General features: G+C 40.8%; 2 protein-coding genes across 4 annotated transcripts; one reads left to right on the top strand and one right to left on the bottom strand.

Annotated features, from left to right (window-relative positions):
* Positions 1-3304: 3304 nt before the first annotated feature.
* armc1 (armadillo repeat containing 1) lies at positions 3305-11777 on the bottom strand. Of its 3 annotated transcripts, none has more exons than XM_086151292.1 (7): positions 11644-11777; positions 10626-10837; positions 9947-10038; positions 8326-8518; positions 6794-6910; positions 6141-6215; positions 3305-5547 (listed from the first exon to the last, which is right to left on the bottom strand). In XM_086151292.1, the coding sequence occupies exons 2-7, from the start codon at positions 10785-10787 to the stop codon at positions 5356-5358; spliced, it is 831 nt and encodes a 276-aa protein (XP_086007418.1). In that variant the 5' UTR covers positions 10788-10837; positions 11644-11777; the 3' UTR covers positions 3305-5355. The 3 variants fall into 3 exon arrangements, with proteins under 3 accessions (XP_086007418.1, XP_086007417.1, XP_086007415.1); XM_086151291.1 differs by having other exon boundaries at positions 11434-11756; XM_086151289.1 differs by having other exon boundaries at positions 11513-11755.
* A 257-nt stretch (positions 11778-12034) lies between these two features.
* Positions 12035-19179, top strand: mtfr1 (mitochondrial fission regulator 1). The gene is made up of 8 exons (XM_086151288.1): positions 12035-12135; positions 12887-13016; positions 13188-13286; positions 14020-14156; positions 15959-16194; positions 16349-16610; positions 17393-17573; positions 17728-19179. Exons 2-8 carry the CDS (start codon positions 12981-12983, stop codon positions 17773-17775), a joined length of 999 nt encoding a protein of 332 aa, XP_086007414.1. The 5' UTR covers positions 12035-12135; positions 12887-12980; the 3' UTR covers positions 17776-19179.
* Positions 19180-19254: the final 75 nt, after the last annotated feature.

The raw sequence follows: 19254 nt of genomic DNA, 5'->3' as shown, positions 1-19254 counted from the left end.
GACAAAAGTCAACATTTAGAGGTTAAAGTTTATCACTGCATTAAAAGTTATTAGTATCTTATTCATCTGCTGCATCAGTGAATTGTGTCATTGTATCCATTAGTATGTCATTGTTTGCCAAATAATTACACAGCCAGAATACCTAATGTAACATTACCAAATAACTTTTCAGACGCATCTTTTTGATCCACTACACTTCTCCGTTAATGAATAAAAAGGGTTCATGAGAGTGGGGACAAACGGAAAACTGCAGAGGAAAAAGATTTGGGGTTGTTTCCCGTTGTCTTTCTCTTCAAATGACTATATTTCATTTCATTCACCATTCCTGTGATGTGTTTGCAAAAGCAATCCGCTGATGATCACCAATAGGGTCACGGCAAACATAACTGTCATAATTCAAAGAAGAACATACCATAGACGGTAATGGCTTTAAAAAGTACCTCCTTTTGAAAAGTTTCTCGATTATGCGCCTGAGCTTTGCAGATTTAAGCCGTTAAGAATGTCCTTAAACTGGCTGGAGAGTTAAAGGTGACCGTCACAAAATGAACAACGGTCAATACCCGGTAATATGTTAAGCAAATAACAAATGTTTTTTGCTCTAGTAGCTTATTTATCTTAAAACCTGACTCCACTTATATTTGATTATCTTCATGATTTATTTCTGTTCATCTCATCCTATATTATTTACTTTTTATATGTTTTTGTATAGAGCATCTGGGATCCCACAATTTCCTCTGGGATCAATAAAGAATTTCCAATTACTTATCCTTGTAGCTATTTATTTAGGATTTCTCTTTTATAAATATAAATACATATACATTTAATTTATTTATATTAAGCAATTCATTTCAGCTATTCATTTATTTAATCTTACTCTTTAAGAAGTAATGAAGTGCAAAACAGCAGGCTTAATGTCTTTTTGAATACAAAGGATAAAATCCCAGCCACATTTTTTTTTTTTTTACAGCATTGTATGACAAATGCATTTTCATTCTTCGGTTATAACCGCTACATATATATATAAAAGGTCACTGATTCATGTATAATTTGTAAAGTTATTACTTGCATTTTGACAAAGCGTGCGCAGTTATTAGGTAACACAAAAGTTGGATTCAGCAACCACATAATTTAACATTTTATTGCTGTTCCAGGTTAAGGTTACATATGAATTCGCATCGATGTTATTTCAAAGCAGGGTCACGTCTGTCTGACATGTGGACTCCTTAACTTAATACTTTGTGTCTTTAACCATGCTCCCTGTAGAGCGGCTATTACATGAGCAAATTGGATGCTCAAACAGTCAGTCCGTGACCTTCCCTCATCCTGGATGTTGACCCCTGTATAAAGAGAGACATTACATCTCGTTACACAACAACACAGTGCCGGCACTTCTCGGCAGATAAAGAAAAATGTCTCAATTAAATCTTCGCCGGGGCCCCCCGCCAAAGAGTTATTGCTGCTGCGGTAGCACTGATCGCTACACTCACACATCCTCAAAAGTTATTTGACATAAATTGCCAGAGTCACATCATTTCCTGCCACACTCTGAGCAGAATTTACGGCTGATCCCATTGACTGGGAGCTGAAACTCCAATAAAATTCCTCGGGAGCCCATCGGGCCCCGGGGACGCACCTATCTGCCCTCCATCAGGCCCTCTCCCCCCTGTACACAGATTAACCATGCAAATACACACAGGTGGAAAGGCGATACTGACAACACATTTATGCACATGCAACCGGGCTGATATGGTGGCTGAGGACTGTGCACAGGGAATGCTGATTGCGTTTATCTGAAGGGCGACTGAAAAAGCTGATGCGGTTTATCCAGAGAACTCAGGGATGATGGAATGAAAATATCTGCGGCCATAATTTGAAAATTAAGGTTGAAGGCTACTTTGTGCTGTGCGGAGAGAATCCACTATAGGCTGCAACTTCCTCAAGGATGAATATCATTGCACTGCTGCAAATGAACCCTCTGAGGAAATAATTTCATACACAGAATTGCTTTAAACATGAGTCGCTCAAGCATTGTGAAGAAATGTATCTATTGTAATCATCGCTAAAAACAACCTTATGGTTTCACTGCCCACCTTAGGCCTGCATGGTCAGTGATGACCATCATAATGGTTGCAGCTCTGGCTCAAACTGTCCTCGCAGATGTGCAGTTTCAGCAAGCATTAAGAACCTTAAATATGAATATCATCGCCTCGACGACTCAAATGTTCCTCTTAATGATGCAAAACTGAACTATAAAGCATTGATGATAGATGAATAAACAAACAGATGATCCTGACTGTTACCACGGGGATAAGCATCCCTGTGATCTAAAGACTTTCTCGAGTAAGAGGAAACAAAATGCTTTTGTTTTTTTTTCCTTTGACACTTTGGACTTTCAGCTGCTTTGCAAGTACAAATACTGCCATCTAAAAATTGCAGACTCCATCTGCTTATTATCTGATACAATCAAAAGCTCCTAAAGAGGTAATGAAAAAACAGACCCTGGAACAAGATGCCTGGTAGATTCCTCTGGCAAGGGTAAGCACCACTAAATGAATGACTTTCTTATGTTTCTTTTGCTACAGATCTGTGGCCTACATATATACCATAAATATACTCATTTCAAAGTTTAGCTTGAAGTAAGTACGCAACATAAATGGCATTTCTAATACCCGAATTCCCCGGTTGCTCTGAAAAACAAACTGTTCGAATTAACGTAGTTGATACTGATGGATTATTTGGCTGCAGCAAGGGCAAAAACGTGACGCAGCTTTTGTGCTCTTTTAGCTTGCTGCCTTCTGGGACTTTGCAGTAAACAGTACCTAGTTTAAATTCAAGATGTCCTGAGCAGGAACGCCGTTGTCAACATCGCCGGTAAACTCTCGGCGTTGTTGCCTTCGATCCAGATGAAAGAGCAGGGGGAAAAGAGGTTCTCCCTAGCCTGACCCAGCATCTTACTGCAGCTGCAGCAGCAGTAGCTCAGGGGCCTCCATCTGGGCCCGGCTGCTGCCTCCCCACCTGCCCACCAGCACTGGAGCCAGGGGAGGGTGGGAGGTGGTGGATTCAGCCCCGGGGCGCCTCATTTGTGCACCAGTGGAGGAAACTGAATTTCATCCCTCCGCTTAGAACGGCTGCTGCCCTCAGCAATATGATTTGACAAAGTGAGGTCAACAGCGTCGATGTGACCAGGACTCCTGGACAAATTGACTTTACAGAGGGCCAAGTGTGATGCTGTGAATTGATGTTTACGCTTGACTTGGTATTACAAAGAATTTTTTCTGAAAATAAAGACACGCGAGACGGCTCGTAGTTTCATCATCAATTGTATTAACTCTGTGAGGCAATCTACAATGTTATGTTTTACAGTATATTACATCTGTTGACCAGTTAAGTCTGTACAACATTAAGATACATTTTTGAGTACACTGCTCTGTCAACAAAACAGAGTTGGTTAGTCTAACGGGAGCGAAATCACACATTCATCAGCACATTAGGACAATTCTAATAAACGAGTTCAAGTATTTTGTGTTGGATAAAAGATTGAGACACCAAATATCAGAATGAAATCACATGATGCAAGTCAAATAAAGAAAAGATGCTTGAATGTAATACTGATAATGATCTTTTATTTAAAAACATCACACACACGACACAGAAGGATGTTGCAGAATTAGAATTGCTATGGATAATGTCAGTTATTGCTTGTTCAGGGACGAGCCACCTTCGAAACAGGTTAACCAGGTCATTGGTGTGACACTATGACCTCAACTAAATGTGACGTTTCTGCACCATCGAAACAATAAAAGACACCTAGTCAGCACTGGATAATAATTGTTAATGACCTACACAAGTCAGAGGAGATAACTATGAAACCTTGTGTGAGTGACTGCATTGTGAGGGCTTGTGAAGGGGGAAAAAAAAACAAAAACAAAATAAAAAAATAAAAAAAAAAAACTATGTTATGCTGCTACAAATATTTGTCGAATTTGTGGCGTAAGAGAATTATTCCAAAGACCATACGTTTACATACACTACCGTTGGGAATCAGGCACCATTTACAAAATGTACATAACACCTCCGTTATACAGTAGAACACTACTGCTCGTATGACAGCATTAGTGAGTCCTCTGTATGCGTGTGTGTGAGCTGCACCAACAGAATCTTCACTTTAAGGACACTGCTGGCTAATCTAAAATAAAAAACAAACCAAAAAAAAAACTAGATAAATTACTGATAATGTCAGTGGGATTCCAGGTGACAACGGCGAGTAATTACGAGCAGGCTTCTTCCATGTTTGCCTCCGACATCTAGATCATAATACTTGAGAGACTGAGAGTTAGAGAAGAGGTAGCCTGAAGATTGTGTAGTCAACACAAAGAGCTGTCAGTCAGTTCATCGCCATGGCATTTGGAGTCCTGATTTGTGAGACACAGCTAGATGCAGTGGAGGGGCGGTTTATTAATCAGCCGGTCGGCTAATCCGTCCCCCCGTACATAATACTGCAAGTGAGCAAGTGGCTGAATGAGCTAAAGCCCTTTGCCAGTGTCTAGTTGACCAACTCTACTCAAGCGGCGTCCCTTGGTGAGCTAGGAGCCCGGAAGAGGCCGGCCCCTGCCAAAGGCCACCTGAGAAGCACGAATGTTACATTGGACAGGCTCTGAGCTATCTCATTGTTGAAATGAAGTTGTGATGAGGAATAAATAATAATTACAGTGGAAAGCTGAAGGAAAAAAAGGCACACACAAAAAATGAAGGATCCAGGCAATCAGGCGAGATTGGCATAAGAGACTCAAAGCATTCTAAAAACCATGAGGAAAGCATGACAACATGAGAAAGTAAGTCTAGGATTAAAGAAAAAAAAAAGGTGACAGTAATATATTTAGTAAAAAGCACGGCGGCTGGAAATAAACACATGGAGAAATGCAACTAAATACATGCTGAAAAAAATATCCCAAAACTAAAGGAAGGGCGAATTAACCTAATAATAATGAAGTCTGCCTGCCATGTGTTAAAACCTGTAAATGCTGCAACATGCATTTCCAGAATGCTATTTGGTGTCGGCTGATTACAACGCGTCTGGCTATATTTAGTGAGATGCGTACGCAGCTAACATACTGTTGTGCACATACAGCCAGTAGTGGGATGTGTAGCTCCATATATACAAAGTTATTGCGGGATCCACTTGGCAGTCCAGCACTTGTTGCATCGTTTGTTCTGTGTGCTTTGCAGACGGAACTGGAGCCTAGAATAGGGCCGTGAGACAGGGCTTACTCCAGGATGAGCCTACAGAAGCCAATGCTGCAGCTGGATAGTAGTTGAGGGTGGAAAAAAAGAGCTGCTAACGAGCACAGGAGGCGGTCACCAATAGAAGGAGCGAGTCAGGAAGTTGGCTGCGGTGTTCAGCCAGCCGATCCCGTCTGTGATGGATCCGACACGTGTGACGGCCTTGTCCTGCTCCTGGGATGGACTCTCCTCCTCTGGCAGGTAATCTGGGATGTCCGTGTTCTCCTCTACCAGCACTGCTGAGTCCTCCTGGAATGGCATTATCAGCTGCCAAAAGAAAACGATTTTATTGTACACTAATTAAAACAACTTAAGACACATTAGAAAGTTAGTTTTAAATTAACATGAGCGGCACAGGTCTCCCAAGTGCTTGATTTCCTGCTGCATATAAAAAAGATTTTAAAAAGCGCAACTGCTGGAGTGTGAAGCCAAACAATCACCTTAACCCTAAGTCAAACCACAAATGACTGAGCTTCTCCTGCCCCCTGTTGGTCGCACAGGGTATCACTTGTGGTGTACACACGCTGGCAAATTCTTGCAGATAATTTCTAAATGTATTAAATTTTTTTTTTTCTTTTTTTTACACTTTGATAAGCCTAAGACAGCCACCTTCTTTTAAAAAGACATTATTTAAAACATCTGGAAAAAAATATCGACTGTGGTAAATGAGCGCTTTTGAGTGAAAAAAAAAAAAAGCTCAACTGTCAAAAAGCAACTTGCCTATAGGCTGAGGCAGAGATGTGACTAGCTAATCATGTCAGTGTGAATAAGACTCAGGCTGGGCCGGCCACACTCCCTGTCCAGGGCACACAGCGAGCACACTGACCTATCAGCGGCCTGACTTTCTCTGCTGTCCTTACCTCTCCTCCATCCTCCGTCTTTACCACCTGCTGTGCTTTCATTACTTTAGTTGAGTTGATTGCTGTGCCCAAAGCCTTTGAGGAAAAAACAAACAACTTCCGTCAGGCATCTTTAAATCAAACAAAAATACTTTGGAGTCCCTGGGAGCGGGAACCACAATGTTGCTTTTCTCAGTACACGTTGACACTGTTTTCACACTGCTTTTATTTGATATATTCGTGATATATTTTCAGCGATTTAAGACAAGCCTATGATTATTCTATTGAAATAACACCTATGTGTCATTTCGTCTATGACTGGATTTGTATAAATACATTTAGTTTCTCAGGAGATTACGGTTGTCATATTCAGTTTAAAGGTACAAAGATGTGAGACATGGACAAGCAGCTATAGAAGCATATAAATCACACATAAAGCAACATCCAGTCAAGAAAAAAAAATTGGGAAGGCTATATAAAGCTTTATGATGGGTAATCAATACTGCAAGACCATAGTCAGCTATTGTTTTTCAACTGTGGGATTGAGAGATATGTGGACATTGTAGTTCTCATATACTGTATTCAAAGTCATTTTTCAGAGACAGTAAAATCAATACCCTGAAACTGGATACATGGAGGTCAAAATGTTTCATTTCCTCATTCATTACCCTTACATCAGCTTTGAGGTCAGAGCGGATCCTGACAACACATCTCTTCACAGCCATCTGGAAGGTGAAGCTGATGACCCCACGTATCTTTAACAAGGCCTCCTCACAAAGGCTCCTCCGAGTCTGACAAAGGAGAGGGACGGCACAAAAGAAACGATTAGATGTGGGAAAAAATGTTAGTCTGAGAAGAGTTGTCAGAGTACATGAACTGGAAGTGAAGTAGGCCAAAAAATGGCATAAATCTGTATTATTTAGCATCTCAAAGGTATAAACGATATCACAATCACAAATGCAAACTACATATCAATGCTTCCAGCTGACTTGTTGTTGTTTCTCTGCTAAGATGATAGTGATGCTGCTCAGCAGCAGCTGTCTGTCCGCTAAAATGTAATCTGGCTAGGTGCAAGCTTCCAGCAGAGCAACATTCAGGTTCAATCTCACTGTCCTGCTGTTCAATGGCTGACATTTAAAACCCTACCCTGTCACCCTCCCCTCTCCACCCCCACACACTGGACAGACATCATCAGGATGTGCTGACAGTTCTCTGTGCATTTGTGTGCTCTCAAGTAATCGGGTTATAAACTGAAACAAGAGGCTCGAAAAACTGATCTACACCGTCAGAGTTAAAATAATTACAGAAAATATTACTCACCAACCAAAAGAACAAATCTGCTCACCCAGATGTTTTGAAGGAGCACACAGTGGTAAAAGATATACTGCCTTAATATTGAAAAAAACACCTTATTGGTTTTAAAATAAATAAATTTGGCCTGCTCCCATTTCTGCCCTAGGCCACAGCAACTGTGTGCCTTCAAGCAGGCACTGTGCATTTGTGCAACTCATATTTGGTTAGGTATGTAGTTTGTTCTTGAGTAAACAATGTAAGACTCCACTTTTGCAACACTGACCCCTCCTGCCCAATCACTGTCATAGGCACGCAACCCACTCGAACATGAGAGGTTGTTGCACCGCTTGTGAATGACTGTAAATTTTAGGGCTCACAACATTAATTAACTGAATGGGTAGAACTATATGCTGAAGTTGTTTCGGAGCAAAACCGCAGCTTATTCAGGTTAATGTAGGAAGCATGAAATACATGACAAAGAATTACATACTGTCAATACATCGAAATTTAAAGCATTTCCATTTCCTTATAGCAATCTTGTCCCTCATTCCATCAATTGTTTTGTCTTCTTTGGTGCAGCTTTTGACATTGTCTTCTTTGGTGCAGATTTTGACATTGTGACGCCAGAGGGTAATGCTTGAAACAATCTTTTTTAAACACATGTACTTGTCAAAAGCTGATTAGACATAAGAGTTACTTATTTACCTAGGAGAGAAATGCACACTCTCCATTAAGGCTTCTCTAGCAGTTTGTTCAGTTACAGAGCAAAGAAACACCATTATTCTCTTGGACACATTGGCTTTAGTGGATCAAACACACTTGCACCTATGTTTCTAAAGGGCTAAAACATTTGTGTGATGTCTAACATGTCAACTAGAGTCTTGCTTCTGACATGAACTTTCTGACCACTTACTGAGTCATCTAGTCCATCAATGTGAAGGACCACAGTCTTGGCTCTTTTGTTGTTTGAGCCGAGGAAGAACTGGGCTTTGCGTCGGCAGGAAGCAGCTGCTGCTTCGGCCTGTTCGGCCTCTTCTTTTCCAGCTGACTGCAAAATTTCATAGATCTCCGAGGCCAGGAGTTTGGTCTCCCCGGGGGACGTGCTCCTTAGGAACGAGGAAATAGATGGTTCATTTTTAGAAAAAGCGAGGAAAAAAAAAATCTTTGAACAATATTTACAGATTATACTTTTGTTTCCCTAACCCTAATTTGAAACATTTGTGCATCTATTATTAGACAAGGACTGGCTCTGTTTGCATCATTAAGAACATTGATATTCTGGTGCATGATAATCCAGCAGAGAGATCTCTTAAGTCATTACATGACTATGAGGGACCTGCAAAGATCAGGAGAGTCTGTGTGGTTGGAATGCTGCTGAGCTGAAAATAGAAACTCATGGCTTTTCTTTCTTAAAATGAGACTATTAATGGTCTGAAGAATAATTCAACAGCCTAGACAAATCCTGGCTCTAAACAATAAAAATACATGGTTTAACTGACTGATGACTTGTCCGTTCTGTGAGAAAATATCTGCAAGCATTCTGTTTCCACAGGCCTTCCCTCTAATACGTTTCCCCCTATGTTGCTTGCCTCTGCAAAATATACAAAAAAATATGTGCTAATTAAATTTTTTGCTGCGCTGTGGTCTGGTTTTTACTGCTCTTTTAGGAAAAAAATAAACAAATCAAAGCAGCAGCTTGCTTTATGAAGTCGGTTACAGTTGTAGTGACAACAGTGATACTCCACGAGGGACTCTGGGATATCCCCACAGGCTACGCAGCATTAGAAGTCACCAAGTCATCAATTCTTCAACAGCAACCACGTGCAACATCAGCTGTCTAGCAATGATGCCCTCGGAGACTTTGATGCCCCCTAGTTCTTTGCAAAATATTCAAACCTACGCCTCATGTTTCAATTGATTTCATGTATAATAATTAGGTTCACACCTGTTCTGTGTGATGACGCTAGGCACTACCAATTAGCCATGTGTTTCCACTGTCTGGCAATCGTCAACCGAAAGTGCAAGTGCAAGCGAGCAAATGCCAGCCCTGATTGGATAAGGCGACAGCTGGTTCAACAAGTCTTTTAGCAACACCACAAGAGAACACTGCTGCGCTGTAGTTGGAACTTGAGATAAATATTATGAAAAGCTTCCAAAAAAAAAATGTTACACAACATAAAACCAGCTCTTCAAAATGGCGTGCATGCTTCACACTAAAAAACAAAGATGAAGTAGAAATCTACATTTTTCAAAATATGTCGGTACACTCGAGAAATCGCAAAGCCTGGTAAAGCATATGCAAATATATAACCTGCAGAGACAGCAAATTAAATTTACCACCCATTCTAATTCACCTTTAATCAGTCACTGCAAGCACAAGGATGTCATACTGCCACTGAAATTTGCACACAAGCATATATTGTCCATGCAAAACAAAACAAACCCTAGTTTCAGATTTTATGTGGCAAAAGTGCACGCTGTGCATATATATTTTATGCGTGTATGTGTGTCATGTGCCACTGTCAGAAACTTGCTTCTGCATGACATTCTGCAAACTCAGCATCATGCCCAGCTCCCCCTTCATCTTCTCCCTGTTGGCTCGACATTCTGCCAGGTATCGCACGGCCTGCAAAGACAAGGGCAACCGTTATCTATTCAACAGATGCCACTGCATAGGTCCTTTGTGATCATATTAAAGGGGGGCTTTTTATGCTGGTGCGCATGTTCAGTAGTTGATATGTTACATAACACAAAAAAAAAAAAAAATACACTGTGCTTATACTTCATGGGTCACCCTCAAGGAGAAACTATTACATAAAACCACTTGAAAGTGTATTCACACTGCAAGTCATGCGGTAGACAAACGGGCGGTGGTGGTGCTGCTGCTGGGAGCAAGTTGATCATCAAGATTATGTCGATACCGTTAATAACCAGGGGGTGTCACTATTGTGCATTACTTTCAACCTACAGATTAATTCTGCCACATGGGACACAGTGGAAGGCGGTGGGTGAAGTGGCCTTCGGACCAGAGTGAAATGTGTTTTGATGCTGTGGCGAAACGGCTTATTTACAGAATCAACCGGGATCGCTTCTAACAATTCAATCACTGATTACAACTTGTAAGCTATTGTGTTTGCACAGTAATTTCTTTGTTTACACAACCTCTACATGAATGGTAATCAACGGTAATCTGAAACAAAATAGGTATCTTACCAATAGTGCCGAATAGACAACCTGTGGATTTGGATGGTCTAGAAAAAGGATAAGACCAGGCAGACAGCCTTGATCTTCTACTATGGCTCTTCGGTTTAGGGGGTCTGCAGCAAGATCTCGCAGCTGGTTCACCACAGTAAGTGCATCCAACTCTGCACTCATGGTGCCTCTGGACTTGTAGCCACACACATCAAACCAACCTCCTCGCAATACTGAAAAGGAAATGCCATGGTCGATTAGCAAGGGAACTAGGTATATCGCACAAAAAAATACATCTTCAATCATGGCCGAGCCGACAATAATACTTCCTGTCTTTAGTGGTACTTCCTACAAAAGCACAACATACACTCAGGGAACAAACTAAAGCGTTTACTTATCATGATCGATGAATAAGTTACATCGTGCGGTGGCTTACAAGCTGATCAAATCCGATAAAAGGCACATGTCCAAAGATATTACATGCCACAAATGTACCAGTTCAAAGTACTTAATGTCAGACTTTTCAATACACACAGATCTGGTGCAACTGATCTGCGTATCCGTCTGAAACATACAAGACACCAAGAACCTCTGAAATTCCTGCGGTACAATATCATTTTTAAATGACACGCATACATAAAATGAGTGTCTGTGGGGTTACGCTTGGTAAGAGTAATGCGAGCTTAGCATGCACTCGTTGGGAAATCATCGAATCGACCCGTAGGTTTCAATTTCATAAAACTAACCTATTCTTAGGAAAATCATTTCCCACGCACCGAAATGAAATACTCGCTGTTCCAGACACATTTTGTACGACCCCTAGCCTCACCTTAAATCACGCCCTGTCGTGCGGCGGCGATTCGGCAGCTAAGCTATGCTAACTAAAATTACAACACAAAAAGGCATACCTTTCCATCAATTTCCTGTCATAATACGAAACCAACTCGAGTAACTTCAGTAACAAAATGTGCAAGGCTGGCATATAAGAAGACCCAGTGCCGACTAATAGTAAAAATCCTTTACAAATTAATGTCATTACCGCTGGGCCTGTGTCTCTTTACAATGCTCGCTTAGCCAAGTGGCTGTCCTCGGTGTTTGGGTTTTGTGGCACGTCAAAAGGTACAGCTGTTTTGCTACTCGGCGTACGCCTGTTTTCCATTGGGAGAATTGAATGTAATGGCGACACAGCCCGGACGGGATATACATAAATACAGAACGAACATACTCAGAGTTCCAGGTATATGATTGGTCCATAGTACTTTGATTGATCAATGTATAGACCAAACAGAAGAAAGAAAATTTGAACCATTGCTTTTTATCTGGTCTATTCTGCTGTCAATCAATGTGAGTAGCCTATAGTAACACTCAAGACTACAACCTACCAATTGTTATCCATGTAATCCAATTGGCTCGGAAGGGTTTTCCAAGACGTTTTTTTTGTGTTAGTCACCTCTTGCGGGAGATGTCCGACAGTTACACGGCAAGGCAAAGCAGCAAACAATCCAAAAGTTGTTAGCTGACGCCCGTCTCGGTAAGTCAAACCCCAAAACGCTGCACTCAACTGTTTGTGATCTATTCGGATATTAATCCCCACTTCAGAGATTAGGCTAAGAGCACTGTGCGTGTTTTCAACAAATCCTTTAGGCGTGACATTTGTCAGTGGCTGAAAATAGATGGTTTGTTTTAGCTCGTTCGCTAGGCTAGGCTAAACGTGTTAGCGTCGTTTAGCCTTAATACCTACTTACCTACTAAAATTAAATCCGACCAATTGGTGTCATGTAGCTGATTCGCCTGAATTAGCTTTAATTCACCCGAATTAGTCTAATCGATGTCTATTGTCAGGGCACTGCTAATAGTACGTTGCTACTTATCACGTTTTCTAGTCGGGAAATGGTAAACAGGTTAACAGAGAGAATTGTTAGCCACTTCAAGTGTTCACGCATTCTTTACAGTTAATCTTTGACTTTATTTGATATCCTGTTTACTAGAGATTGTCAGAATTGACACCTTACTGCGCCCCAATCTATCATTTCTACTTTTGGGAATACGGCTTCGTGATAAATTGCTTTATTACACATAAGTCGCAAAGGTCTTGAAACTTTATTTACCCGCTTCATAACTTAATTGTTCAAGTTGTAAAGTTACATTACCATATCCACAAGCATTGTGACCGAATGCATGACAAAAATGTTTTATTTATTTATCTTTTCCTATGTTGATCTGACAGCTGCCAGCATTTTCACATGTCAATTGTATGCTTGCATGTGTCATGGTTTCAAAAGCTGACTTTACCAATCTCCCTGATTGCCGTTGAGTGATGAGGCTCTCAGCAAATGGTCAAGAAACCACCTGTTCTTGTGAAGCACCTCAGCAACAATGAGTAAAGAACATGATCGCATTGAAATGGACCTGGTACGTAACTGATTTACTGTGTAATTAGGGTCTGAATATTTCCACATTTTAAAAAATGTATTTAATGCCTTTATTTAAGCATATCAACTGAATAGTTCACTGCTATGAAAAAAAAAATTCAGTACTATTTTTGTTTCGCTTGTGTGTAACATGAGGATTTCTTTTTTACAGGCTTTTGGAGCTGCTAAGCCCTATGGGTCCTCTAGAAGTATTGTAAGGAGAATAGCCACAAGCCTTCCTCTCAAACCCTGCCCCAGGGTTCATTTTCAGGTGAGGGCATGTCAACAGCATTGAGCAGCATTTCTTTCCGCTGACAGTGATTACGGTCCAAGTTTGACTCTTTTAATGTAAAATATGTGTACACTGCTCATTTAGTTTGTTTCTCTGACCTGGCCTCACACAAATTCATCTATTCTAGTGTTCTTATTTCCACCCTTCTCTCCCCTACTCACAACTACTCAACAAGAGATAGCTTCCCTTTTCACCTTTATTTACCGCTACACGTCTGTTTTTATATTAACTGTCAACATAGTGGGTGAAGTCATTGGAACAGAAATATGATTGTATTATCAGAGACCCAACAATGTGTTTGCGAAAGTTGTTTCAATCAGCGTGCATTTGTTTAAAATAACTTAGTTTCACACCATTGTGTCGTTTCAAAAGCTGATCTGCTTTTCTTTACTTTTCAATCTCTTTCAGCACTGCCTTCTCTCTGTTTTTTCTCCTTCTTTTTCCAGCTACCCTCCCTAGCTATGAGGAATGCAGTATGTCTGCTTTAGGTCAGTCTGTTCAGCAATGCTCAACAACAGTCTGCTAATGAAAGACTTGCTCAGAGGACTTACCTAATTACTGATACATCTGAACCTTTCACTAACAAAATATAGGGCCTCTCTATAACTTCTTCTTTGGGGGAGAAAAAAAGCCTTAGGGTTTGCTCAGTTATTTAATTTTTCCCTTTTTTTTTTAATTCTAACACTGGACATTGCTGGTCTCTGTTGAACAGTTATATCCATACTCAAAGGACGCTGGTGTCCTGATAAGCTCCAAGAGGGAAACCAGTCTGGTGGCCTCTCTGGCCGATATCGGCTGGCTCGACAGAGATGAGGAGGACGACAATGAGGACTACTTGGGCAGACCACGGTGAGGGCAGCACAGCTATACACTTTCTAGAAGTGTAGGGGATCTCATACTAAATGTCATTACCCAGAAATATGGCAAACAAAGGTGCTTGAAGCGTATCAGTGATATGTGCGTACATGCACATATTTTGAATCTAACATCCATCTTCATGATTGAGTTTAGTAAATTCATTTTGTTCATCTTTAAGAATCACTTTTGGTTTAAATTTTTAACAAAGTGACTACTGTGGGATTCCACCATATATTTGGACAATTTCTTGTCTTAAAAAAATCTAATAACTAATGTCTACAATTTCCTTCTTCATATAATTGTATCTGATTTCTGTCAGCCGTCCATGCCCCTAGATCCTCATTGGCTTCCTACATCCACTTTGAATGCCCTTAGCCAACTCCCAATGGATCTTCCCTATAAATCACAAATAAATAGAACAACAACTTAGACCAGGAATGCATTTCCTTGTCACTTTTTTTTTAATTAGGACAAACTGTCCATTATGAAAAGTGACGTTTGCTTTATGGGCATTGTTGAAAATACATATTCATCAAATACTTAATAGAGAAGACAAAATAAATCAGGTCAGATGGTAGCCTTGGTTTGGTTCTGTATTTTCCCAGGGCACTAGCATTAGGCTACATCAGGGCTGGAAAGCTCTAAGAGCAAGACAATCAGTCATAGACAATGTGGAGAGTAAAATGTGCAATGCAGAGTGGCGTTTTGGTAATATCTGGAGGTTGGAGGGAAATTTAAGCCTAACTTGGGCCCTCGAGAGCTTGGATATCTCAAACTCAGAGTCCCTTGATATATGTAACAGAAATTAAAAAAAAATGCAAGAACAATTATTACATGCAGATTCCTTAAATTTCTTATAGAAGGTGTAGTGGTCACCAGTTGCCACATGTTTTTTGTTCATCAAAAATAAAAAAAAAAAAGAAATTGACAAGTGGTATCCTGCCATACCAGTCAAGTAGAACAACCTGAACTAGTGAAAGCAATGACACTCAATTTGTTAACCCATGGAATGCGCCCCTGTCATTGCTTAGACACTCAGAAATTCATAGTATTATCCTGTTTGGCGGATAATGTTTGATCATGCCATTTGCTTAAATTCTCATATTACATTTTGACATCATGTCAGCTTAAAGTATTATCATTATAAGGCGACAGTACCAGACTGATAAATGGGTAGCGTCATGTTATGTTTCAGGTGTTTGTACTCGCGTATCTCCTGTACACAGAAATCGCAGGGTTCTTTTTTTCACACATACTTTGCCTTCCCCTGACAAGTAATTCCAACGTGCGCGTGTGAGTGCATGTGCGCGTGCGTGTGTGTGTGTGTTTGTATGTGTGTGTGTTGGGGGGTTCAAACTCTGAATTGGTGAAGTCTTAATTTTTTCTGTAAAAGTAGTGCTGCACCTCAGGTGTGTATGACTTTCTGTCGTGTTTTTGTGGCATCATTAATGCAAAATCCCTCTCAAGAGGGCGTTCCAAGTAAAGCACTCAACATTAACTATGTTTACACAGAATTTACAACTGGCAAAACTAATGAAAGAACCTTTACTGGAACCCTGAGTGTGCCAGTGCAGGGTTTTTCGAGTCTTTTCATCCCCTTAACAAAAGTACTGGAGTTTTGGGAGATTTGAGACTATCTCCAGACAGGGAAGAAGCATTATTGTGTTGCGCACTCACTCATGGCCAAATTGATGATATGACGTCCTCTCTTATCCGTCCTGTTCCAGAGGGGACCTCAGCTTTTTGAAATTGGACTTCCATCTATGATCCATTTATTCTTGTCATTGAAACAGGGCTGAACCCTCGACAGGATTCATATTTCGGGCACGTGAGCCTCACCTCCCAAGAAAACCTTTAACCAGGCAGAGGTCACTGCCAAGCCTCAACCAAGAGGCCCCGGACCCTCAGGGGTCTACGGCGGCTAATGATGAGGCTATTCAGAAGATCAGCGCACTGGAGACCGAACTCGCCAAACTCAGAGCTCAAATAGCACAAATCGTGCTCGCACAGGAAAAGAGCACACAGCCAGGTAAACGCTCATTTAACATTCAACTGAATTTGTTTTTTTCTCCAAACTGCAACGCACATTTGGGCTCAAATTCAGTGATGCGCATTGTCCTTTAGATGGCAGCAGAATTCCGTTTGTCGCTCAGCCATTCATACATGTCTTTGTCTCATTGCAGCTGCTTCCACAGGGTCACCTCCTCCCCCACCACCACCCTATGGCACCCTACCTCCACCACCGCCACCACCACCACCTCCTCCTCCTCCTCCACTCCCACCCCCCGGTCTCCAGCGGACATTTTCAGCCATTGAGTTGATAAAGGAGCGCAGGGGGAAGAAGACAGCCGACCAGACGGTGCCGAGTCCAAGGCCAGCAGAAATACCCAACATGCTGGATGTCTTAAAAGACATGAGCAAAGTCAAGTTGAGATCTGTCAAAAGGTAGGCCGGTAGGGTGGGGAAGATGAATTTGGGGGCTTTTTGTAGGAGGTCCCGTGTGATAAATCACATATTGTATACGTTCATGAATTTGTCCTTCTTTTTCTGTAATAAAATGAATGGGCGAAGGGTGGGGCACAATATTTTAAATAGGATTGAACAAAACAGACAGGAAATAGAATTGTTAAACACATAAGCAAGAGCAGCATAAATGAATTCCCCTTTGACTGTCCCATTTAGCTGAAGCGAAGAAAAATCTTTTCAGTTTATACAATGTCTAATTAACATTAATCTAGTTCCTCCAGTTACTCCCTACCAGTACCACCCAGTCTCACTCCAAAGCCCTTGTCACATACCAACAAATTGGACTCCCCTTTCCTGTAATTTTTTGACTAGCCTGGAGAAGCGTCTTTTTTTTTTTTCCTGCTGCAGCGTCAGTGGAGGAACAAAAAGATATGGGAAATACAAACTTGGCTTTTACTTTGGATATCGATAATGATGTTGATGTAAACATGACGCTCCATGGATTGTTGAAAAATGACAGGAAAGGGGTTCTAATGCGTCAGTATGTGATGCTAAGGGAAAATTCTCCATTCATCACGCGGTTGACACATTTGAACAAGAACATGTTCACCAGTGACCTAATGTCATATTGCTTTGTCTGATTTCAACTTCCTATGTGGGCCCCAGCAAAACTGTCATTTGAAGCACATAGTTTCAGTTATGTAAGCAACATATCCGTTTGCATTCAGCAAATGACCTTGCTAACTGAGTTATTTTCCTAGTCGGCCAGTAGAAGGAGAGCAGAAGGAGAAAGTCCGGGAGCCCATGGACGCAGCAGCGCTTATAGCAGAGGCTCTGAAACGCAAGTTTGCCCACCGTCACAGACACGACAGCGAGCAGGAAGACACAGATGACTTCAGACTTCCTGATCCACAAGTGAAACGTCCGACCGAAACTCCTTTGGTGAGAGACAATCCCCTAATCATGTTCCTGAAAATATTTTAACAATTAGAAAAAAAACATTAGGCATTAGAAAGATACCGGGTTTCATCATACCAATTGTGTGCCAGGGGACACATGTCACGGCCCTGATTGCTTCTCTCGATTGTTTTTACAGTTCGGGCAGCACATGTTGAAACCGACTGGAAAAAGGAAGTTGGTCTAATCCAATGACAGGCTCCACGGGTTCAAGCCGAGGCCTGGAGGACCAGATGTGAGGGAGACACTTTGGACTCTTCGACCTTGATGGTGCCAACTTTTTTTTTTTTTTTTTTTCTGGTGACAAGGGATCCTGTCTGGACTAAACCACAGACTGCTTTAACATTCAGCCATTTCAAAATGTCTAGCAATTACCGTTTTGACCCACAGTTTTTTTTGGTTTTTTTTTTTTTTTGCACTTTCAAACACTCTTATCATTAGATTGTTTTACAGGCATTATCATTATTTGGTCGGGCTCAGTGTTCCTCCTCAACACAGGTATGAGAGGCACACACATGCACTTTTAAGGAACACTACAGAACTGATCAATGTGACTGGTGTTATTGTTCAGTGTTTTTTTTTTTTTTTAATTTTCTTTTATTTTCTTAAGGCTAGCTTTCAGTACAATTTCTGAAGGGTCCAGTGCAACTTCTACCACTAAGGAAAGACAGCACTGTCTTGTAGAGTAATGTGCTGTATCGTTGGCAGGTAATTCCCTGTCATCTTAATTTATGATTATTACCATTTATTTATGTCTTGGTTGAATATTCTTAATGACTCAAAGGGTGTTCTAATTTTTTTTTTTTTTGGTTTGTTTAATTTCACTGAATAGATCAAGTTACTTTGCAAAGTTTGAACAGTCCTTACTGAGCCTGTCATGTCGCACCATAATGGCCGCTCTTGCCATTTTGTCTCAAGTTTTAGTTGAAACTTGGCAAATACCTTTTAGGAAATATGTATAGACACATATACTGCCTCCCAAAAACAAAGACTGTTTCCAAAAAAACAATAGAAAAAGCAGGCACTGAAACTGTAATGCAAAGGCAATATTTCTAGGTTGACTGCACAGGGTTTCTGGTCTTAGTACCTTCTTTAAAAAAAAAAAGGCAAATCCAGCTTCCGGGTAGAACTGAATCAAAGAAATTGTCTGGTAAGGAATATTAAAAAAAACATTTGAATCTATTATGGTGGTAGTTGTTTGTGAGCAAGGCTGGTTCCAGAGCTCAGCTGGCTGTCACCAAAATCTCAAAAGGTGTTAAATATGCCACGCCAGCCTACTTTTTACTGTTTTTTTTTTTTTTTTTTTTTTTTTTTTGTCAAGCCAGTTTTGAAATCAAACACTTTGAAATGCTTCCACTGGGGCATGTAGGGATTAAGGTGTATGTTGACCAAAGTGACTTGAAGCAAATCATTGTTTTTATCTTATTTATGCCTTTGCAGTTGCTGCTCTAAGTCAACCGTTCATATTAGCTATTATAAAGGGAAGGTGGTCTTTTGAGTTACCAGATGATTTCAAATTGTAATTCAAAAGTTTATACAACTGTCTTCCATTAAAAGTATTGTCGAATTTTTAAATAAAAGTTTGTCAGAGTCCTGCATTGCTTCTTTGCTTGGGATTTTCAAAGTCACCTGTTCTCAGTAAGAATCTGTTTAAAATCACCTTGAC

The sequence above is a fragment of the Fistularia commersonii genome, chromosome 8 (genome assembly GCF_037954325.1).
Source record: "Fistularia commersonii isolate RoL2024-O1a breed Wild chromosome 8, RoL_Fcom_v1.0, whole genome shotgun sequence".
In the NCBI taxonomy this organism is placed as follows: Eukaryota; Metazoa; Chordata; class Actinopteri; order Syngnathiformes; family Fistulariidae; genus Fistularia; species Fistularia commersonii.
The sequence above is the reverse complement of the archived record's forward strand: the minus strand, read 5'-3'. Positions and strand labels throughout refer to the sequence as shown.